At 32.8% G+C, this 25,662-nt stretch overlaps 1 protein-coding gene across 1 annotated transcript in view; it reads left to right on the forward strand.

Moving 5' to 3' along the window:
- LOC123524758 (uncharacterized) overlaps positions 1 to 12,100 on the forward strand; it is a 44,595-nt gene extending 32,495 nt beyond the window's left edge. Inside the window, exon 3 of the mRNA XM_053538506.1 lies at positions 9,244 to 12,100. Coding sequence (XP_053394481.1) covers positions 9,244 to 10,138 — 895 coding nt within the window. The 3' untranslated portion in view covers positions 10,139 to 12,100. The remainder of the gene's footprint in view (positions 1 to 9,243) is intronic.
- The last annotated feature ends 13,562 nt before the right edge of the window (positions 12,101 to 25,662 follow it).

Below are 25,662 nucleotides of genomic sequence, written 5' to 3' on the forward strand. Positions count from 1 at the left end.
TTGGGCGAGGTGATATCGTCTGGCACTTTTTCGATAAATCCGAGTCGTTCTTTTTCTACAATAATTTCTACGTATTTCTTTAGAAGATTTGGTTCTCTCTGTAGGCTGTTAATAACTTTTCGTGTTCGTCGGTAATGGCTTGTGATTTTCTTTCCAGGGTAATTTAGCGTAGTATTTTCTATAGTATTCGCTGTGTGCAACGCTTGATTTCTTATAGTTTGTCATATAATCATTACAGGACTGATTACATTCTTCTTTTTCTATTCCAAGCGATTCTATCTTCCAATAATAATCTGCTCCAATCAGTAAAGTTAACTCAAATAAGTCGTGTTTGTTCAACGGGTGTGCTAATTTAAGATCTTGTAAGTAGGGAATCTTGTTAACGGCACCTCTTCAACGGGACTGCTATTTCTGGTACTATCAGTTCTTTGATTTCAATATCTTCATTTTCAGTCCGTAGCGTTATCATCGCAGTTTCTATATGTCTGACTTGTCTGTTCTTCTCGCCAAATCCTGACAGGTAATGTGTTTCTCTTCCGGTTACTCTAAGATTTAATATCTTTGAAAGCTTATGTGTGATAAAAGATATCTGAGCTCCTTCGAAAATTATATTTGCTTCACATTATGTAGAGTCTGCCTGTACCTCGGCAATGGCGGTCCATCTGTATGTATATGTGAGGAATGCAGCATTGCTGTATCTTTCTTTTCAGTGTTTATATTTTCTTCGTGTGCTGACTTTTTCTCTGACTTTTAAGTTTGTCCTTACATGAGCTATTATGGTTTCTACGAGCACAGTTCTTACAGATAGACTTAAGAGTTGCAATTTGAAATCCTGTGGTTTCCAAGGCAGTTAAAACACAGTCTGTCATGTTTAACTATATCAATTCTTGTGTCATAATCTTTCGCAGTATTACAATGATGTCTTTTGCAGAAAAAGCATACTTTCGTTTTTTTTGACTGAAAACTAGATCTATGTAGATTTCCATGCCTTTAGCCCGATTTATCTGATTTATATTTGTCGCGTTTGGTCAAAAACGCTGCTGTAGCTGAATAGGTCGAAGGCTGGGGTTCAGTACCGGCTTCCATAATGGTTAACTCCTTCAGAAACATTCGTCTAATGTAACTTAAACTCAAATATGTTGAACCATGTTCACAGGTCATGTTCATTTTCATTTCGGCCGGAAGTTTCTGCATTATGACGGGTACTAGCAATGAACCGTGTGTATTTTCGCTTTGTCCTGAGGAATCTGTCTCGGGTTCATCGTTGAAATGACGAAAGCTTGCAAAATTATTTACTGGTGCAGGTAAATCTAGTAGTACTGTCATGTATGTCTGAAATATCTTCTTCCTCTGTCCAGAACGCTCGTGTAAAATCCCGACTGCTTTTTGGTAATTTACGTTTGTAAGCTCGAAGCCTGAGATGGTTTGAAGGGCCTCTCCACTCAGAAGAGATTTCAAATAATTGAGTTTCTGTGCGTTCATAAGTGACGAGTTTGCATGTATTGCAGATTCATATGAATCCCAGAAGGTTTGCCACTCAGCTGCATTTCCGGTAAATATGGGAAGGTCTAATTTCGGCAGTCTATGATAGATGTTTCCATAATGTATAGTTTGAACAATATTATAACTGTTAGTCAGCATTAATTGATCTCGTGTTGTACTGCATGAATTAATTGCGTCCGTGTTGGATCGATTTATGTTTCCACTTCCGGTACTGTATTGTGTTTCTGTGGAGCTATTACTAAATACATTTGCGGCGGCGTTGAGATTTGAATTTCTTACGTTTAATGTTTTCTTAAGTTTGTTTAATGTGCACTGTAGAGAAAAGCTGTAGTCGTGCTGCGCGATCTCCTCCTCTTCTATTTCCTCTTCATTTTCTGGCGGTAGAATTTCTAGAACCTGTGAGTGTAGACTTTCAAGTGTCGTCTGCTTCTCTTCTAAAGAAAGGAGAATATTCTCTGTTTCTTCTGCGTTGATCTCCGAATCGTCTGCATCGAACTTTGAAGTCAATGTTTTTAACTGCAGCTTTATTTCTCTAACAAGAGCTCGTAATTCCGTCAAATTCATCTTTGCGGCTGTTACGGTAAATCTACTCTTGAACAGTTACAAAAGTTTCTCTTTTAAGGCTGTGTATCCGGCTCGCGGGACCAAAATTTCCATTTTACTAAAAGTAAGTTTGGTTTCGATGTCAGTATTACATCAACTCTATTTAAGGATGTACGAGCATCTTTTTCAGGATATCCGCCATTTTGAAAAATGTTTCTTCGAATATTGCTTTCTAACAAAAGTTTTGCCAAAAATTAACGCTAAACAATCAAAATATGACTAATAATGTACCATTTAGCCAAATAGATTCTACTTTTTGCGAAAAAAATTGTTTCAGTCTTATTTTTGGCTGGCATTTGCCTATAATTGACGCAAGATTTACAATGGGATAGGGGTAGATAATTTTAAATATCTATGAAAGCAGATAATTTTTGGTTTTGATATTTTCCTAACTGATATATATATAATAATAAGCTATAATTGAAAAAAAGTTTTCAAGATAGCTCTTTTTTTATATAGAAAATATAGATTAAAACAAAAATGACAAAAATATCAAAATTCACCAGTTTTTAACAGCTTTTTCTTAATAAATCTCTTAGATGCACGGTGAACCGAACCTTTTTTCTTTCCGTTTTGAAGCATTTTTGTGTGTCATTAAAGCTGCAAAATATTTTGAAAATCTTACTGTCAGAATTTTTTTTGTAGATCTAAATACATTTTTCCCATTGAAAATAAGGTGGGTGGGGTGGTTATGTCAACATGTAAAAATGAAAGAGATTTGTTTGTGACATTTATGCTTATATGATACTGACATCACCTTGTATTCATATTAACCTGTAAGACATGAAATCCCTATAACATTAACTGGGATATTGTGTTTTATAAAGTACCACATTTTTTTCAATTTTACAAAATTTCAGAAATGCTTAGTGGGCGAAGAAAATGCCTTATAAAAATAAAACGAGTTTGGTGACCTGTGTTTTTTCTTATCTTGTTTGTCTTAGAAACAAATGTTCTTCAAGCTCACAGAGTATGAAAAATTCTTAACGTTAGAAAAAATCCGCTCCTACATCCTTAAGTACAAGCAAGTACACAGGAAGTACGTCAAAAAGTGACGTAGCGGTAAAAGGCGCCAAACGATAAACGCCAACAACGTTAAATAGATACACGCTAAATATAACAGAAGGAATAATGAGTTGCTGACACGAGTCTTGAAAGTCTTGTAAAACGGACACATTTCAAACTTTGACAAAGTTCTGACATAGAAAACAGCTTCAAAAGTGAAAGATAAATAAAAATGCTAGTACTATACGTAATGTTGGGCTATTGTCTGATGAAATACCTAAGACATTAGACAACTTCATGCATTTATAAGACAAAGTACAACAATGCACAGTAAAACCGAATTGAAAGAATGAGGAATGAATGAAAGGTAAAATTTCTAGAGCATTTCAAATTGATAATTTTTGTGTTTTTTTTTTTCTTTCTTTACATTTACATTCAATTTTAAATGTTTCATTACACTTTATTTCTTGACCCGATACAGCTCCGAGCTCAAACATAAATTTTGCCAAGTATTTTGTTCGCGAAGGACTATTCTATTGGACTGTAAGTCTTTCATTGAATTTCTGTCAGTCATATACTTTCCTTTTTATCGTGTTCAAATTATCATGTATGTATTAAATCGTGTACATATGTAAATGGGAATAGTTAGTTTCAAGTAAAACGTTGAATAACTGTATTTTGTAGTTTGTATGTTTATGAATATCTAAATAATGTTGACCGTTTCAAAGAACAACTGAATGGTAAATAAAACTTGCACCGAAATCTTAAAATCGTAACCTGTGAAAACAGTACATTTAGTCTTTGTGTCGTGTTTTTTAATGCATGAACAGCGTCGGATACCTTTTAGTATTCAACGAGCCTGCTTTACCAAAGTATCTGTACCGATTCCAGAATACAGGGATAATACACGTTTTCCGGCAGCGATGTAGATACTTTGGTAAAGTAGGTCCATTCAATATTCCGGCGGCGGTGCATCTACTCTGGTAAGAGAAGGTCCATTGAAAATTTCGGAAGCGTCGAAGACACTTTGGTAAAATATGTTCGTTGAATATTACGGAAGCGATGCAGATACTTTTGTAAATAAGTTCCGAGATACTTTGATAATACAGGTCCGTTGAATATTCTAACAGAGCGCAGATACATATGTTAAGTAGACCCGCTGAATACTGTGAAAACGGTGCAGGTACTTTAGCAAAGTACGACCGTTGAATAGTGCGGAAACGGCGCAGATACTTCGGTAATGTAGACCCGTTGAATATTCCGGCAGAGGAGCAGACACATAAGTAAAGTAAACCTGTTGAATATTCCTGAAGTGACACAGATTCTTTGGTTAAAGTAGATCCATTGAATATTCCAGAAGTGGCGCAGATACCTTGGTAAAGTTAGGAGCAGAAGTTGTGGCTTTGTGTTTAAAATACTGGTAACCCCACAGCAACACATGTACAAGTATCACTCAAAGAGCAAATGACGAATCCCACGACTAGCACATTCCTGCAGTTAGTTTCTAATGAAGTTTCTCTCTAGGGGTACGAAATTGTGATAAACTAGTAATGAATATAAACGAACACAAACGTCGAAGCTTATATTAGAGAAAGAGTTAAGGATATAAGAGATGAAATACTATTCAGGAACTGCTACAATGGTATGGTATAGAAATATATATAAACATGTAATCGAAATAAAAAGTTTGTGTTTAAATCTTTGATAATCTCAAATATTGATGAGAAAGGTGTGAAAAACGGATGAAAAAATGCAATACAAACTTATATTAATAGAAAAGAAAGAAACTATATCATATGATTTGATATCTACACAAAGGAGTATATCAAATATATTGTAATAATATATTCTGTTATTTTGATAAAAGGTTTACTGTTCAACCGGAATTTAATATGCTGCAATAAATTTCCTGTTGATGTATGACTATTTTGGATACAAAGGTACACATTCGCCAGATGTGCCTTCGCGGTCTACACGAATACAGTCCATATCAATATATAATGCCATTTTTCCCGACTAGTAAAGGTCATTTTCATACCAGATAATAGCATTATGAAAAGACATGTCTGTGAATTTACATGTTTCCAAGTCTATGTCTATACTGTTGAATGAAATGAATGCTAAAGAAGGTATGTCCTGATGTTTACCTACGCAATTTCAGCGTGCGTTTTATTACGGGTCTCAGTCACGTGATTATGGTTTTCTTGAATTACGGTTTCACCATTTTTTGGTATTTTTGATTTCCTATAGAGAAACGTTCATGTCTAAGGTAGTATCGCTTAAAGTGAAATACTGGAAATGCTGATAAAAAAGATGTGGTATTCTTATATAGAAAGTACTAGCGGAAATATTTGGCTCATTGTAAGCTTTATACTGACACATGTCGGTAACGGCAAGTTTATTCCGACCTCATATTTTCTTCAGACGACCGCTGATATTACGACACGGTGATATTCTTAACTGATTTAACTAGATACTTAAAATCAGTAAAGGTTAAATCTATCATATCATTGCCAAAATCAAGTATTGCAAGAAAAATGACGGAAGAGGAAGCGTATGGAAAACATGTTTATGTGTAACACGTTAAATCGTTAGTGTTGGTCGTCATTACTCACTCAGCACACAGATGTCGGGGATACAAATGTAATAATTTGTTTTCTTTGCAAGCGGTTCGTTTTTCATTATTTGTATTGTTAACCACTGAGAGACCGAGAGTAAAGTATTTTTAAAACGTGTTATAAATGTTTCGTACAACGCGCTTGCCATCACATCATCAAACATGTGTTTCCGACAGGCAGTCAGTAAAATATTTGAAATTGTTCAAATATAACATTACATTTAGTCTATTTACTGCAAAAAGAAATATATAAATATTGAATTTTGCAACGATTAATATGTAATGTTATACTTCACATAAATGTTCAATGCAAATTCCCAATTTGTATACTAATAACTTTATTAATGTATAATATCTATCAGGGATTTAGTATCTCGAGCGCAAAACCTCCATTCCAGCTTTCTGCGCATATGACATTATCATTTAGTTAATATCATATGCCAAACACCGCTGTTTTGATTTTCTGCGTATGCTATATTATTTGTTATTTCTCCCGTTAGGCGATATGAGTAAAATACTTGACTAGTAGGCTCTTATCTATATTGAAATTAGATATTTGAGAATTAAGTCGAAGTGGACTGTAGACACCTAGGACTATCGATTTTTCAAGGAGACCATCACAACATTATTTGTTCATATTATGTGCGGTAGGAAAAACAAGCTCATAATAGTGATGAGATCTTGCTTATTATGTCTCCACTTTGCGATGGGTGATATAGATTTGCTTTGTCTGTCCGTCCGACCGTCTTGTCGTGAGAGAACATTTGTGTTACACATATCGCTTAAAGTATTTGATCTGCCGTCATTACACTTCACTAAAATATTCTTCTAGCCTACATTAGAAATTGTGTATCTGAGAAAAAGTTGTCAAGATCAACTATAGCTAGTGTGCTCGCCCGTTGTAAATAATTTCGCTTTGAACACACAGGAGATCACATTATCTAGCCCAATAGTATTGTGACTTTGTCAACAAATTTGTCTTAACAAAATGTCGGATAAGTTAAATATTGACCTATTAATACTCATGAATATTCCGTATGTTTCCGTAAATTAATGTATTAGTGATATAACTGTTGAAAAACCAATGTAAATGAATACACATGATGTACATTTCTTTATAAAAATAATGGCGCATTTGCAGATAGCGGTGCGGAAACGTTTATCTGCTGGTCTCGAGGCTGTGGGTTTGAGTCCTGTGTCTGACCATGTCGTTTTTAATTTTATCTGTAAACTTAACAAGGGAAAAAAGTCACATTAGTAATCAACATTCTTCTATGTATGTGTCAGTAAACCATTGTAAAAATGTCGACCTAACTCTTTAAAAGTTATCAAATATTTTAGGAAATATCTGGACTGGACAAGTGTTCGTTCATTCGACGAACACTTCAAGCATCTGTCGTCAATATACAAAGAAATAAAATCAATAAATACTAAAACAAAAACGTAAATTATGTTATTTTATTTAATAAAGATATTTTCAGGATATAGATATGTTGCGTAAAATAACGAAAATGCCCGAACATGCAAGGCCGCGCTTCTATTACTTGGCTTAGTGATCTAGTATTTGATCAAGTTTCCTACATTCAATAAAGGCAAACGTTCTGACTCAATTTGATAAGATCCAGTAGAACATTAACAATGTTTTTTTTCTATGATAACACCTCGTGGCCCATCTCGTTTTCAACCTCAGTTAATTCAGTTGCAAAGTATCACGTTTCATAAGATCATATATAAATCATGGCCTCTGGTATGTTAACAATGTTTTTCTATAACTTCACCAAGTGACATTAATTTTTACCCTTGATAATCCAGTTTCAGACTTAACGTAGATTTTATCAAGACAAACATTTTGACAAAGTCTAATAAAGATCCAGGAGGAAACAATGGAATCTAGAGTGTTAAACAATGTTTTTCTATGATTTGTCACCTAATGTTTGAGCCAATTTCAAAATCTGCTGAGATTTTTTTAAGACAAACATTCTGACTAAGTTTAATTACGATTGGGCTAACACTGTAACCTCTAGAGTGTTAACAATGAAATTGTAGACAATGGACGACGACGGACACACTGCTACCACAATAGTTTACCTTGAGCAGTTTGTGCTAAGATATGCTAAAATCTTGATGCGCAACTCCTAATGTTTAATAACATACTTATGCAATTTAATGACGGTCCAGGACATTCGATACTTTTCCATATGTGTAACACTAATTTAATCTGATGGACAGACAGACGGACGAACAGACACATCCAAATTTATATCCCCACTGCATAGTGGTGGCATAATAAACCAGACCTTATCACTTACCAAACCACACAAAATATAATAAAATTATGTTGAGATGCCCCCCTTGAAAAATTGATCGTCCCAGGTGTTCACACTCCACTTCGTCTTAATTCGCAAATGTCTATTAAGCGTTCGTCTAATGGCCAGACACGATTATCACAAAAAGAGCCTAGCGGGGAAAGATTACATTTGTCCGAGCACTCGCCAGGGGTTTCCCTAGGGAATAACCTTGTCTAAACTAGCGTGCACTTAGGGGACCTCACATAGTTCTGGCACTATTACGACATCATAACTTATAGAAACATTTATCACATATTTGACGTCGTAGGAGTGAATTAAAGCCATAATTTTGAATTACAATAATGTAATAAAGCTTCGACGTTGACGTCGTTCAAACAATAGAAAACGTTGGTCGAATTGACATTGCCTGTAATAGGTAAAGAAAGAAGAACTTTTTATGTTTCAGTAGGAAAATAGGAGACGTTGGTGAAATTGACTTGGTCTATATTAGGTAATGAAAGAAGAAATTTTGATGTTTCAGTAGGAAAAATTAACCTGTGATAAAAAAAAAAAAAAATATTTTTGAGTCTTTCCACATTGAGCTTCACATTTTATCATTTTATTCAACTCGTTTGATTAATTCAATATTACAATACAGTCATGTAGTATACTCTTTATTTTTAATTTCTATGTTTTCGGTGTAATAAATGTTAATCCTCGGACTTACGCCTCGGTCGATATTCATATATCTCGAAGTGGATATACTTCATGTCACCCTCTCAGGAATGCAACATTTATATAATATCTTAAGATCTCTATTTTAATAATTACCCTTAAAACTATCTAGGATGTTCATATTATCTAAACTGGATTATCACGACAAAGTATATGGAAAAGAAGACATGCATTTGTAGGAAATAAAAACAATTACATCAATATGTAGTGTATTTTTAAATGAACTACTTATGCTTAATGACTTTTGAGCAGTTTATGTATTATTTAAGTGGGACAAGTATACATTCCATATTAATAATGTGTTGCAAATAAGACAACATTTACACATCTGAAAATGTCTAAAGATTTTATAATGCTTTTTAGTATAAGTATTTAAAATAAATGTCTTTATTAATGAATTAAGATATGTATATGTATTATAATATGTGCAGGACTATTGTTTATATTAGACAATTGTGTATTTACCTAACCTCGTTCTTATTATACTTCCAGATCATGTATTGGAATAAAACAAGTCGTATCAGAAAGGTCTTACGAGAAACAGAATCAAAGTCTTGTCGTTAAGCGTAAGATAGGAAAGTATAATATACGGATAAAGAATCTTTTCATGAACAGAGACGACAATGATAAAGATGACTGTAGAATAAGCCGTATCCGTATCCTTCCTGATGGTAACATTCTTCTTCTTGATAATGGTAGCAGTAGGCTGAAGAAACTTGACAGTTCGTACAACGTCGTCAGTCACTGTGATATTCCCTATGTGTTCTATAGTAGGCCTGACATGTGTTATATAGGTGACGATAGAGCTGTTGTATGCAGTTCGACTGATAGAATAATTCAGTATGTGAATGTATCGGGTAAGCTGAAGCTTGAGCATACTGTAAAGCTTGACCACAAATGTTACGGTCTGGCTTGTCATGGTGATACACTCTATGTCGGAGGTTTTGGCACAATATATACCTATAACAGAGACTGTCAAGAGAAACATGTACTTTACAACACAAACAATGCGTATTTCTTCCATATTGCTGTCAGTGATGACGGTGAACGTATTTATATTCCAACTGGTATTGGCGGTCTTGTAACAATAGATAACAAAGGAAACCATCTATTCACTTTGAAGCATGGCCAATGGTATGAAACATCAGATTTATGTATTGTTGGTGATGGTACTGTGCTTGTATTAGACACTGAAGGACATGTGCATCAGGTTGATTATAACGGTAAACAAGTACTGGGAACAGTTGTTGATAAGTCAATGAGTTTGCGTACAACATCGATGTGCTTTGATAGACAACGATGTAGACTATTCGCTGCGGAATACGTAGAAAACTATATACCAGTCTTTCAGCTACAGCATCACAACAATGATACAAATATAAATTAATGTACTGGTTGCAAGAAAAATATTTGAGATATGTTTCATAGGTTTTAACTAAATCTAATACATTCATTGTATTTAGAGTGAAGAATACATATGGGTTGAACAAATTAACGCTGATCTGCAGTTGAAAATCAAACAATATTTAACTTACTAAATAAATTGTCACCATATATGTGTTAATGTTTTAGAATTATAGACAATTCAATAATGAAAAGATCATTTTAAAAGATGATTTAGTGACAATCATGCAGTACATGTATTTATTATCATTACCAAGCAGCCGTGTAGTCAAAATAAGTAGTAGAAAAATATGAAGAAAGACTCTTCTGCGTTAGTCACACAGTAAAAATGGAATGTAAAGTAGCGAGAATTCAGCTTTTATCTATGGCATACATCATATATTTATATATTGATATTTAAGTATTTAAATATAAGGTCGCAATCAGTATTGCAGATGGACATTATATCCTGAATGATTGCGTTTTATTTCACTAGATATTTCACAGTGTTCTTGGTTGCAGATTGTCGTTGAAAAATATCACTTAAATATTTGCATTTTCATGTCCACATTTTCAGAGGCAGTCGAACAATAAAATTGGCAGGTTCGTCTAAAATTAAGATATATTCTTAGGGATGAATGTTATAGTGTCTCGTTCATTGCAGTAGACCAAATGAATTTCTTCTTGCATTTCTTTGGCTGATTATAAGTTTAATGTCGTAACCGAAAGGACACTTGCTATTGGTTCTGCAAGATCAGCTTTTAAGTAGAAATATTCAGTATTCCCTCCCTTGATCATTAATTATGTTAAAGCAATTCTGGCTGATTGGATTGACTCCCTTACATTAATTTATTTAGCTAAAATCAATATATTTCAATCACATACATACGGTGGTATTTTTAGGACGTGCATTTATTTTCTATAAGGTTAAATTATCTCATGAGCACGAGATAAGATGTCGAGCGCACAAGATAAGTTGTCGTGTGCTCGAGATATGATGTCGAACGCATGAGAAAACATGTTGTGCGCTAAAGATAACATATCGTGACTACGAGATAAAATGTCATGTGCACGAAATAAAATTTTGTGCGCACGAGATAAGATGTCGTGCGCTCGAGATAAGATGTCCTGTGCTCCAGATAAGAGGTCGTGCGATTAAGAAAAAATGTCTTGCGAACGAGGCCAATCTTAAAAATCTTAAAAAGATAAAAACATATCTTAAATATACTACCGTATCAACGTATACCACCGTAATGTACACACTGACCTTGATATAGCTTTTGACAAAAAACAGCTCGCGTGTTATCCCATAGAAAGCAAAATAATCGTATACATTTTAGTTTGTGTAAAATATTATCTACTGGCCGTTTTTTGAGATAAATCAAGTTGCTTTGTTTATTCATATAGAAATATTATTTCGATATTCATAAAAATGTTATGTTAGCATAGGATGTTTCGGGATTCACGTTTTCCTGAAAGTTGTCATTCAGCTTTGGGCAATCATAAGACTTTTCTTAAATGTCTCAATTGATTTCGACGATCTGTAGATCTTAATCGAATATAACGCTTTGAATGCCTATCATGTTATATGTTATTATTATGATGTTGAATGACGTATGATAATCATGATGATGTATAACGTTTATAATAAGTTATGTATATTGATGTTAAGTATTGTGATGTATCGACAATGTTCATGTCTTGATACATACACAGATCACCCAAGTGCTTCTTACCAAATAATACAAGTATATTGAACTGATTTGGTGTTCTTTGTTTCTTAAAGATACAGTATGAGTTTAAAGGTCATGTTGTCAATACATTTGCAATACCAACTGATGTGTGAAGATATATGAGGAATTTTACAAACATGCACGTTATTAAAAACACACATGCACATTTGACTGAGAACAATTGGTCCATTCTATTATCTGCAAGATTCATCCATACCAATTAATGTTTATAAAGAAAAGAAGGATCTTTTAAATAATTACTGAATAAAACTTTTGAGTTTTCATATCGGCGTTGCTATTATGTATCATAAAAATGTAGAAAATTTCACTAAGATCCGATCTTAAACTTTGTAAAGATGTTATGGATGATTCTGTTTTCTGAAGCGCTAACCCCTGTCAAATGATTTTAATGGAGAGTTTCAAAGTTTGACAAAAGCACGTCTTAGTACCAGAACTCGTATTGCATTAACAATTTACAATATACATGTATCTAACATACCATTCACATATCTGATTGGGCTAATTATACAGTTCAGTCCTGAAATAAGCAAGCAAATGCGGTGAAGTTATATCCCCCTCCGAATAAGTTTTTTTGTGAATGAAGGGACTATATTTTGAAAGATATCTTAACAAGTTATGTATAAAAGGACAGTGCATCGGTTTGTTGGTTCCTACTTTACATAAAATCAAAGGGGAAAGCTCTGCCCTTTAGTGATTTATGATTGTATTAAGTTTCATGAAGATCCGTCAATGGGTTATCTTGTAATGTGAAAATTTATAGATTGTAAAATAGATAAAGGACCATTACCTTGGTTTTTGAAGGGATCTTAACGAAATTAAGTGTGCGCCACCGCCCTATATTGAGTAACATTTGTATATAGTTTCATGAATATCCATTAATAGGTAAGTTAGATACAGTAAAATGACAGATTGCCAACGCAAGAAACAGATGCAAATATCAGCCACTATATGATGATGAAATAAACATTTTGACATTTTAAGATGACCATATTGCACAAACAATCAACATTTTATGTCAAACTTCTATTTTTGATTTTCGGGTTCTGAATTTGGCTCAGGCTGCGAAATGTAATGTTAAAAACGTTCAATTTTCTAATCGTTGCATAAAATTCCCTGTTTATGGTAGTATAATAGTAGGTCCGTATGAAATCTGATAACAGCATTATTAGATACGTCCCGTCCATGTTGATTTGTTAGCAACTGCATGGCAAAAGTGATGTAATTCTATCGTGGTTCGATCTGTTTTACAGTTAAGAATGCAGTTAAACGTTGTATATTATCCGGCAAACTACTATTGAGAGGATCAGTGAGAGAATAATTTGACGTCAACTATGACATCATATTGACGCCCTGTTCATTTATACTCAAAAGTAGAAGATTTTCATCTTAACTTTTATCATAATATTTCTATGAACAAGACCTCTTCGTATTTCATTTACGATGGTTCATCATTCAGATGCTTGGATATTCAACCAAACGCCCTTGTGGTTCATTCACGCATTATTTGCGTTTTTTCATTGCTAGTGCGATAACTTAAATAAATGTTGAAATGAATATCATTTGAAAACAAAAACTTGATAAAGTTCCGAAACAATTTGAAACAGCAGCAATCAAAGACTCGATGTCATGAGAGAATCCCTTTATGTACGAAATTATTTCTGTTAATTATCATTTACACCTGTATAAATCGTCAAATATCTCGCATACCTGAACCGATAAAGGCGAACCCCTTCCATAGTTTATAAGAAATCATATGTGTTTTTGTACAATGTATTGTTTTCAAAGAATTTGTACATGTGTATGTTAAATAAATTCTATGAATATCTGGCCCGCAAACAAGCTGATATAAAATGCTAAATGCCTCAAAGCGCAAAACTGCTTGGCATAATTTATATTGATTTTATGTCGATGTAACGAACAGGAAGTACGAAATTATTTCTGTTTATTATCATTTATATCTGTATAAATCGTCAAGTATCCCGCATACCTGTATGGAAGGGGATCACCGCCAAAATTATCGATCAACAGTGATGTTGCACGTGGTGAATTTCATCCCAAATGTTCGACAGTGCATACTATAAAATGCATACAAACTTTACAAATGTCTGTCTACAAAATTTCAAAACGCGAATTCGTAAATACTGGTGTGCTCAGAAATGGAGTAAATATAATGCAGAAATGCAAGTCTCACAAAGGTCTTATATGTAGCGAATCTGAATGCAAACTTTAAGCATGTAATACGACCGAGAATAACAAAATGCAAACATGACAGGGGTCTCCAGCCTTACGTTTTTACTGACTATTTGAATGATATACATGCCTATAGAGGAATCATCAATGTTTACACGTGCAACCTATAAAAGTGTGTTTATTATCTACTGAAAAAAAATGTTTCTAACTGAAACATGTATTCATTGCAGTTTTAGTGCTAATGCAAAAAAAAAACATGGTTGCATAGATAAATTGTGTGTACATGAATAACTATGTACGTGTTTCCACTATTTTGATGCAAACAACGTCTCGTTTTGTCATGTGTACATCTCTTGCAGCTTTGCATACTTTGTTAAAGAAGCGACAAAATTATTTCATTTTGCTTTGGCCAATGCGTTTCAGAATTATCATTCCTTTGTGCCAGGAGCTAGCTTTGTGACGTCACACAGAAAAAAGTCCCGTATAAATTAGTCGAACCAGTGATACCATAGATAAACACATGCCAGTGAGCACTTACTACCGAGCATTAAACCATCGAGCATTAAAATGAGTGTTGTCCCTTGAATAGGAATTGGAAAGAAAACTTGTTTGTTTGTTTGTTTGTTTTTTGTTTGTTTGTTTGTTGGTTTGTTGGTTGAGCGTATAATAAACATTTGTCAGCTACTATAATTACGCATTTTCACGCATTTTTTGTTTGTTTATTTGTTAAATGATAGGATTGTTTTTTTCTTTTTGTGTTAAAAATTTTTCTAAACCTTTGTTGAAAATAAGCGATTTATATATTGTATCTTTTATCCATTTTTGCAAAAGTATTTTTAAAACAACGTTTTTTTTTTAAATACCTTTTAAAGTTTTAAGTTAAGATTTAAGTATTTCATAAGAGTCGTTTATAGTTAAATATAATTGATTTTTTGGATCTTGTCTATATGTAATTTTAATTTCAAATTTCTTATAATATTGTTTTGAAGATCTCTCGATTTCCATCTATATATTATATTTAGAAAAAAATCTTCAAGCAAAAAAGGATTAAAAAAAGTAATAAAATAAAATAAATAAAGTTTTAAATTATCTTTAAGAAGAAATAAAATATTTAAATTTATATCTTTTTCCATTAACTTTTGATATTCCACATTTACTCGGTTTGTCCCTTCACAAACATTTTTATAACCCCAGAAATTAATACCAAATTCTTTAGATGCTTTGTAAGTGCTTTATATGTTTTTTCTTAAATTAGTATCACAGTCGGTTACAATTACTTTTTTAGGATTGTTCGATAATTATTGGTCTGGGACAATCCCCATAACTTTTTAAAACTAGAGGTTTTAGTTACTCGAGGGTACAGCATTTTCTTCTTCAGTTAATAAACAACCACAGTCCCATTCAAATAAAGTTCTTTTACGAAGATAAGGATCTATAACATTTTGTAATTTATCAATGACAGATTTTTATATTCATCGCTAACTATTTGATCAAGTTTTGATTTAATAACATTTCTTCTTTTAAGAACTTTCTTATATGAATTTTTGTCTGGATTCATTATTTCTCCTAAGTGCTAGATAATTTTGACATAATCATTCTACCCCTACCTTTCTATTAAAACCACTATATATAATATACTTATAGAAAAAAAATCTTTAAAAACGCACCTAATGAAATTATATTGATTGAAAATTTGTTTATATTACTATATCTTTTGAATAAGATTTTAAAGTCATTTTTTCTAAATTGTTATCACTGTTTAAAATTTTAATACCTTCTTGAAACATTCTGTTTAACCATTCTTCATGTAATTTGTGTAGGTTCTAAATAATCTAAACCAACTTGTTTTCTTCCGTTCTGTTTCTTTTTGAAGTCTTTTAAAACATATTTCTGGGTCGGTTTTAACATAAACAAATCCATCAATTGGTTTTTTTTCCATATGGTTTTAAAATAGATCATTAAGAAAAGATTGTATACTGCCCACTCGGGGTCATTTATAACACCGTTGTCGTGATGTTGTTTTGTAAAAACGTTACTGTTTAGTTAAATAACAACGTCAAGGACAGAAACACCATCAAACTGTTTGCAGAAGAAAAACATTTTTATATGACTGTTTAAAGTTGTTAACTGAAAAGGGAAAATAAATATTTGGAAGGTTCTTGAGCAGAAAGGGTTCAAAAAGGTTATATGAATTATAACTTGCGAAGCTGGAACCTTGGGTTGCACGTGGATCCATACATTTTGCCATTCGGAATTGGTTCTGGAATTATATTAAAATTAGGATTATATTCTTTAATAATATCTAAAAACGTACTTTTTCCTGATGCAATATTACCTTCAACTGATATAATTTTTCTCATTTATATAAAATACTTTTTGAAAAAATCTTTAATTTAAAGTTAATACAACTCTTTCTTTTTTTACTTTTATATCCGTTAAGTTTAAATTCCTTCATGTGCATTTCAAGAGGTGTTGAATAATTTTTTCTTTCTGCATTTCTAATAGTATTGTAAAAATATCCTGAATAACTTTATTTGGATCTTCTTTATTTACTTTTCCCAACCGTGCTTTTGTTATTAGTTGTTTTATTTTGTGATGATTTTTTTAAAATAAATTTCTTATCGTCAAGTTTTAGTCTGTTAGTAAATATGGTAATTACTGAGGGAACAGCACCAGCAACCTGCACAAATACAGGAATAGCTGGAACAAGTGCTAATGCAGCTGAGCAACCAAAGACACCTGCTGTAATATATAATTCCGGTACTTACTCTCCCACAAAATTTATAACTTTTTCTGTAAGCAGGGAGCTAGTTTAGTTAAGTGAATAATTAATTGATCTATTGTTTCTATTCCATTATTATTAGAAATTAGATTTTTTCTTGCTCATTTATATAATTAAACTTTTTATTTTCTAAATTAAATTTGTTCAAGATCGCTAAACGGAACCCAACTATTAAATTCCTTCACTATAACCTTTCATTTTAAATAAAGCTTGTTTTTTCTTATAGTCTCGTCTAATAACTTTTTCTATTCTAAAAACTTCTTGTGTAGTAGGTAAATTCTTGTTCATAATGAACCTTGAATTATTTCATTATTTTAAATCTTTAATAGTGTATGTTCTGGGATTTGTATTATTAATTCCATAAATTATAAATATTTTCCTCTGTCCATTTGGTGTATATCCTTTTTCAAAATGTCTTTTTTAAGTTTGCTTAAACGAAACTCGATCACCAATTTTAAATTTTGTTTTACTTTTTTGGGATTTTTAATCAACCATATAAATTAAAGTAACAGGTACCTTTAATTAAGTTTTTACTAGCTTCGATTGGTGTCATTTTATACTAGAATGTTTTTTTTTGTTATATTTATCAACCATATCCTGCAAATTATCTAAATAAGTATAAGTATTATTTGCTGTAAAATTTTCCACATTATTCTTTTTTAAATTCTATTAAATCTTTCTATAACAAACCTTTCCCTTCATTAAATGGATGTACATATTTAAACTTATTTTTTTTTCAAAAATGATTCAAATTTTTATTATAAAATTCTTTTCCTTCATCTACCCATAAATTTACTGGTAATCGTCCCCTTTTAATATTATTTTTTCAAATGCTTCATAACAGATTCTCCCCGTTTTATTCTTTTAATGAATAAACCCCAAACATATTTACTAAAATATATCAATAACGGTTAACAAGTACTTTACTCCTTTATTAAAATTTGAAAAAGCTTGCATGTCAACTAAATCAGCTGACCAAGTATCATCAATATCATTAACAATTTACTCTTCGTTTCATAAATTTTCTTTTAATTGGTTTGTGTAATTCTTCTGCTAATTCAAACGCTCCATGTGATTCCGGGGGTATACTCTACCCCCTTTTCCCGGTTTTTTGATTTTTGTCCGAGACCAAGTGTGTATTTCGTTTTGATAGCTGGTTTTACAACTAAATGTTTTGCAATCTTTTCTCCAAATGTTTTTGATTTAGTTTTATTTAAATTGGAAAGCATTTGCTTATCACATGTACCCTTTTTTAACACCACTGTCATAGCAAAAATCATGGTCCATACATACTGCATCCAGTTCATTGACAGGGGGTCCATTATCTAGGGGATTTCCTGGCCCACAATAAATTTTATCCTGGAAGTGTTAAACCTTTCTTAGGTAATAAAGGTAACATTGCTTTGTGAATATCTAAATTACCCCCTGTACTTTTAACAAACTTTGATTTATTTTTCCACAAGATGAACAAGTAGCCCTTTATTCATTTTTCCCCCCGTTTTTTTTTTATAACATAATGAGGATTTATATTTTCAGTAAATCTTCTTTCTTTCAAACAATATATTTTATTCTGTAAACTCATCTATATCATATGTATTTAAAACTTTTTAGTTGGTTTTAACTGGGTTTAAAACCTGTGGATTTTAAATTGTTCGGCATTGGTCAGTTCGGACCAAAGACTAAATCTTTTTTTGGTTAAACCAAAGGTTTTCATTCGGTTTAACTAAAGATTTAAAAGATTTTTAGCTTGTATCTTTGATAAAACCTGTGGGTTTTTAATTGTCCAGCATTGGATTTTTTAGAATAGGGACAAGGGGTCAGGGGGGGTCAGATTGTGCTCGCTTCGGTAATTCTAATACTACTACTGAATTATACACAAAAATCCCAACACCATCAATTCATCCAATTTGTGTTATCTGTTCACACATAATTTACATGTATATAAACAGGTGATATTATAGGATTATGTATAGGTTTACCTGGCTACCTGTGGTCAGTAATGCATGTACAAACAACATTTTAAATTAAATTTACATGGGGTTGTCTTTTTGTGTCTAAAGCAATAACCAGGAACAATTTCGACAAAAATCCGTAGGAGTTTGCAGTATACATATTGTACTATGAAATTAACTAAATTTTGTCTTTGTAATATTTTTTATATTGGAGTTCTACTGCACATAAAATTTCAATATTTTGTGGTAAATTTTCGGTCTAAACGAGACTCAAATATTTTACAAGCGGCATATGTACTATAAATCATCATATGCTTCTTATGTTGATGATAATTTGACCAGCTGTTAAGGCTTTAGTGCAATTTTCAAGAGAAAAATACTCGGCCTGAAAATATGAACTGATACTGAGTTGTGACTGTGGCGATGCCTTAAAGCCTGGACATTTCGGGACAGTCAAGCAACAAATGCATGTGAGAAGTTGGAGAGTGAACTTCGGTCAAATTTTCAAATATAATGCACGTCTCACCCGCGGATCATACAAACCCAAAATCTATAGATCTGCGCTCTCCCTATACTGAGTGCAGTAGCAAAGATAAAGTGAAACTGAATTCAAACAATTCAAACTTTAATCCAAGCGCCGATGCAAGGGTGAGAATAGTCGAGCAAAAAGTCTGATTCGGCAACATGAGCACCATGTAAAACATCTTGTATACATACAGAAAACCGATTTAAAGACCCACCACGACCTAGTGACCTACTTTTTTCTCCCACAAAAACTTCATGAAAATCATTTATAATACAGGTAATATGCAGCTATACTACAAGTTTTCAGGTGGACACTTTAGGCCCTTCCTGAATAAATGTGTTTTCACAACTTTATCTGCGAACCTATTCAGTCAATCTCTTCTCAGCATAGTTTTTAGAATATAGATGAATAACTGTCTTACACTGTAGAAACAAAAAGTGATTAAAATTTAACTAAATGCACTTATTTATGTACCTTTTACTACATTCATTCAACAAAATGTTAAGACAGTAAACAGACTTCTTGGCATGATATATGTCACTGTCAATTTGAAACTAAATTCTCATATTTTTCATGCAAATCATGTATAATTACCATCATGGAAATACAAAAGAATACAGTTAATTTGTGGTGCCTCTTTAAGACCAACCACAACCTAGTGACCTACTCCACCCCCACCCCACCCCCACCTCACATGAATTTCTTGCAAATCATTGTGATCATACTTGTATAATACAACTACAAGATGACAGGTGGACAATTTAGGTCCTCCCTGAATTAATGTGTTTTCTGTTTCAAAACTTCATCTGCAAAAATATTCAGTCAATCTCTTTTCAGTATAGTTTTAAAACCATAGAATATAATAACTATCTTATACTGTAAAAACAAAGTGTGGTCTAAACTCACCTTAATACATAAAGTACGGTGTACTACTACATTAATTCAATTTATATTTAGACAATTTATAATTATATCACTGTCAATTTGTAACCAGATACTTGTTATTTCTTTTTTTTTTTCATACAAAGCATGTATAATTACCATCATGGAAATGCAAAAGAATACAGTTATTTTGTGGCGCGTCTCATTGTAGACGAAACACGTGCATCATGTTCATGCAGCAAAAATAATTGCGCAAAGTCAACTAAGGTTAACATTTTACGAAAAATCTTGCTTTAAAAAATTAAATGATATTTGAAAAATAGGAAAATTTTTATTAGGAAAATGTCATTGAACTACTCACAATAGAGAACTAAGAGGTATCATTTCAGTTCATATATATTATTTCAGGCCAGTTTGTTAAATTACTACAAGAAAGGTTCATAGGGTTCAGGTCTGCTTACCTGGCTTGTCCGCTCCCTGTGTCTGTGTGTGCTACCTTCTGAACGTTAAATATGGAAACAACACCTACCTTTCACAATAGGACCGACCTACATCCTGTATGGAACTATCGTCATACGAGAATTCTATGGATCGTCTCATGCAGCCGACAGTGTATGCCTATGCCTATGTGGATGTAATCGCGTGGGTATCGAACCTCTTAATCTGATTTCACGACAAGAATTCTGCGAATAGGTGAAGTTTACCGTTAATCTGAAACAAACGTAACATGTAATGTTCAAAATAAAAATAGCAACGTGCAATCTGTCAAAAAAGTAATGGTATGCTGCGAGTTTTCAAAACACGATTCCTTGTCCTATAGTTTAGTAGCGTTACATCAATAAATTGAAAATCGAGTGTTTACAAAAAAAACACGAAAATACAAATGTTTATGAAGTATGAAAATAATAAATACCTGATAATATATATGTGCAATAAAATTAGTTATTCTGAGAATTTAAAGAGATCCCTACAAAAATGGCATTTTTATTTCTCATTTCAAAATGTGACATGTAACCTGAAAGGCATGGAATGCTTGTACGTACAGAAATCAAGGAAAGTTAAATAAAACATCCACACACTTGCAAAAGCATTTGTTCAACATATGTACTGTTATACAATGAATAATTACTGAAATACTAGCCGTTCAATAGTCAAAACTATTTCCCGAGGTCCGGAGAGGGTTTCGCATGTTTGTTGGAAGCAGTGGTCTCCCTTTGGTTACATCATTTTCTGGCATCTAGTAGAGATGGTAGATTCCCAAATAAATCAAAGGGGGACAACTCTGAATTGACCAATAAACTGAAGCCAACATAAACATTGATCAAAAGTGAAACAAAAATCAGATATGTCCTTTTTCAAACAACTTATCAGGCAGACAAAATATGACCTACATTTGTTTAAATCCCTTTGTATTATATACAATATGCATGCTTTTCTCATGACTTACACTGACAGTTATTTTATAAGTTGTAGTGAGGCCCTGATAGAAAGTTTAGTAATGCATGAAGATTATATAGAATAATGCATACATTCCTTTGAAGAAAATTAACGACATTAAGAAACGTTATTAAGTTCTGATCTTTTAGCCAAAGTTATTTATTTATTGTTCTCAATGGTGATACATTGGTTTACACAACATTTATATATCAAAATGTAAAATGTATATATCCAACAATGAGAAAAACAAAAAAAAGTTAAATTCATTGTCCTCAAATATAATTACAATGTTTTAAGGTAGTGGTTGTAATTACTACATGTTAAGGTAGCTGACAGGTAATGACTCTGTGTAATGTATTTTAAGCAATTCTCAATTTAAACATTCTCTGGAGGGAACTAGCACGATCATTTGCTTTCCTTGAAAAACGAATAAATGCTGAAAAAGCATATGGAGATTACTCTATTTGATGATTTTCGTTACAGGTCAACTACCCTAAACAAACTAAAAGGTGTTTTATTTATTGTTGAAAACAAAGTAATCGGATAATTTCAGATATCAACATTAATTTAAAACTTATACTGTTTACACAACTTGAAAAAAAGGTTTTTGATGGGGCCTCTCATTTACAAATATATCAACAATTATCACCTGAATTGAGTGCATTCATGAGTGGAAATATTGATGGTAAAATAGTATAGGGGTTTGTTTACAATATAAAATCTTTAATAACTTCTTTAAGGTACATTTTTGGTATGGTTTTGGTAAGCTTATAATAAAGAGCATGTCATTCTCTTTCACTCAGAAATTTTTCAAGCATTTTAGACTCTTGGCTAGTCTTGGAATTTGACTTTATTAAAAGACAAAAGGAAGTTCAGTATAGGCTCTTTCAAAATGTTGAAAGTAGAGCAAACTTACATTATACTCTATTGAATTTATTTAGCTGTGGAAGCTTTTGATATAGACTATAATTGGGGAAGTCCTAAAATCTTTGAAAAACGGTCAATACAAAAGTTGTCCATTTTGCTTCAGATATTTTGAGAAAGTCATTTTTTAGATATCAAGTATTTCTATTTTTGACATGGAGAAGAGGGAAACCATAAATATATTTAGAAAATTGGTGCACTTAGCTATCATTCACGCTGAAAAAAACCTGTTAAGATGAATTTGAATTTTTTAGGTACCATCTCTACATCTCAGAAAACACTGTTAACAAAACACCTGCATGGAAATCAATCACTACAAGAAAGTTTGTAAGTTTCATAGGGCTCAGGGCTGCTTACCTGGCCTGTCAAAACCCTGTGTCTACGTGCGCTACCTTTTGAACGCTAAGAATGAAAACAACGCCAATTTGAAAAACAGGAAATTGTTTTTTAATAAAATGTCATTGAAATATTTACAATAGAGAACTAAGAGGTTAAATAGTATTTCAGGCCAGTATACTGTGTCTATGTCCGCTACCTTTTGAACGCTAAGAATGAAAACAATACCTACCTTTTACATTTCTATGGATCGTCTCACGCAGCCGACAGTGTACGCCTGTGTTGATGCAGTCGAGTGGGTAATGAACCTCGTAATCTGATTTCGCGGCCAGAGTTCTGTGAACAGGTGAAGGCTCCCTTTTATATTCACCATTACTGTATCTGAAACAAACATAACAAGTAATGTACAAAATAAAAAAAATAGCAACACGTGCAATATGTCAAAAAGGTAAATGGCGCGGTGCGAGTTTTCAAAATCAATAATTTAGTAGTGTTACATCAATAAATAAATTGAATATCGATAAAGTGTTTACAACACGGAAATACAAATGTCTATAAAGTGTGAAAATAATAAATACCTGATAATATATTTCCAATTTAATTAGTTATACTAAGAATTTAAAGAGATCCCTACAAAAATGGCGTTTTTTAGTTGTTTCCCTCTTTTCAAAACGTTACCTGTAACCTGAAAGGTGATAGGATAGAAAAAGTCACGTGAGAAAGACCATACAGGTAAACTTCCGGAGGGATATGGAACGCTGGTATGGACATAAATCGAGGAAAATTAAATAAAATATCCACAGTGTTTCAAAAGCATTTGTTCAATGTATGTACTGTTATACAATATATACTTATTAAAATACTAGCCGTTCAATAGTTTTCAATTGTCAAAACTATTTCCTGAGACCCAAAGAGGTCAGTGGTTTATCCCCAGAAAGAGGGTTTCGTGTGTATCTGTCTACACCGTGCACGTTAAAAGACCAGACTGCCTGTTCGCAAACAGCTAGGCTAATGTAACTAAATAGGATTTTTATCTCTCTGTCACAATCTAGGGGCTATTTGTCGCTCAGCCCCTCTGCAACTCTGGTCAGATCTCTCAGTGTTTATACTAAATCTGGTAAAACATAAGAATCATAAAGGTTTTATTACATGATATGAAAAACATTTTAAAACGATAGTTTTTTGTTTTTTGTTTCTTTTCTTTTTTCATACTATAGACAGGTCATTAACACAAACTATAGCCCCGTTATCTACATAAAGAATTTTGTAATAATACAATTGTCAGGAGGTTGCAGCATGCACAAGAATCTCTTTCAAAGTGGCTTTCTCACAAAAAGCGAATTCTACACCACAAGAGGGGGTTCAAATCAAACAGCGATGAGGACAATGATTCGAAGTCAGCGACCATAACCACTTGCCCACAGGGGCCCAACAATTTCAAAAAAAAAATATTGAATTATAGCTAACAATAACTGTTCTGACGGTGAGATCGAGACTGCGGACTGTATGATCATTTCATAGTCTGTATTGAGACACATGACTGATAGTAATGCCTAAATTACCGTGTGTTTATTTCAGTTTTGTGGGGACAGACATAGCTGTGAAGTTGTGAAAGTGATGGAGTGGTAGCTTGTCTGTTTTTAGATTTGCGCATTATCTCATAGAATTGCAACTTTTACTACAGTTCAGTACATTTAAGAGGTGATTGTAGATAATTAAGCACAAACAATCTATGAAACGGTTTGTCCACATTTAAAAACGTACCAAAATTACGAAAATTATAACTTATTTTCTAGAAAATACATCCACTTCAATGTTGTTTATGCCATGGCCTAACCATGACCCATGAAATATTGAACTTTATCCATATTCACACAACAGAAGTCTGTCAGACATTACCATAACATTAACAAGGCCATTTTCAGAACAACTGTTTTGAAATATGGGCACAGTTGTCCGATTATATATGCTCCTTTTACTCACGGAAATAATAGAGCCGCGCCATGAGAAAACCAACATTGTGCCTTTGCGACCAGCATGGATACAGACCAGCCTGCGCATCCGCGCAGTCTGGTCAGGATCCATGCTGTTCGCTTTCAAAACCTATTACAGTTAGAGAAACTGTTAGCGAACAGCATGGATCCGCGCAGTTTGGTCTGGATCCATGCTGGTCGCAAAGCCACTATGTTGGTTTTCTCATGGCGCGGCGCAATAAACGATAATACTGTTCTCTTAAGATGGACATAAATTGCTTCTTTAGCAAATCAGTTAGGTGAAAGAGACATATATATGGCAATTTTCAGTATATATTAGGAATTCACTATTGACCTTGGTTTCCTATCTAGATGTCGCGAAGCAATTTCAGGAATGCTAATGGAGCAAATGCATTGGCTGATACACATTAGCACTCTTGGATTGGTTAATGGTTCTTAGAACATTACTTCTGGTAATAGTTTTATCCTGAATGGGAAACAATCACAAGTTTGGTTAGATTATGCAGCAATCAAAACTATATACTGATGATATGAATAAACGTTTTTGCAAGAAAATGAAGACAAATATCGTTCTCTCAATGATCTTGTGTTTTTTTTTCTTCTTCCACCAGATAGTCTTGTTTATATAAAAAATAACTTTACTTCCTTTCGAAATCAATTTTACCTAAGATTCAAGAAGCAATCTTGGAACAACATTTTTCATTGTATTAACTGAATTTTACTTCCTGTCGGAGATTTTGTCATCTATTTG

Source organism: Mercenaria mercenaria, chromosome 3 (genome assembly GCF_021730395.1).
Source record: "Mercenaria mercenaria strain notata chromosome 3, MADL_Memer_1, whole genome shotgun sequence".
NCBI classification, from domain to species: Eukaryota; Metazoa; Mollusca; class Bivalvia; order Venerida; family Veneridae; genus Mercenaria; species Mercenaria mercenaria.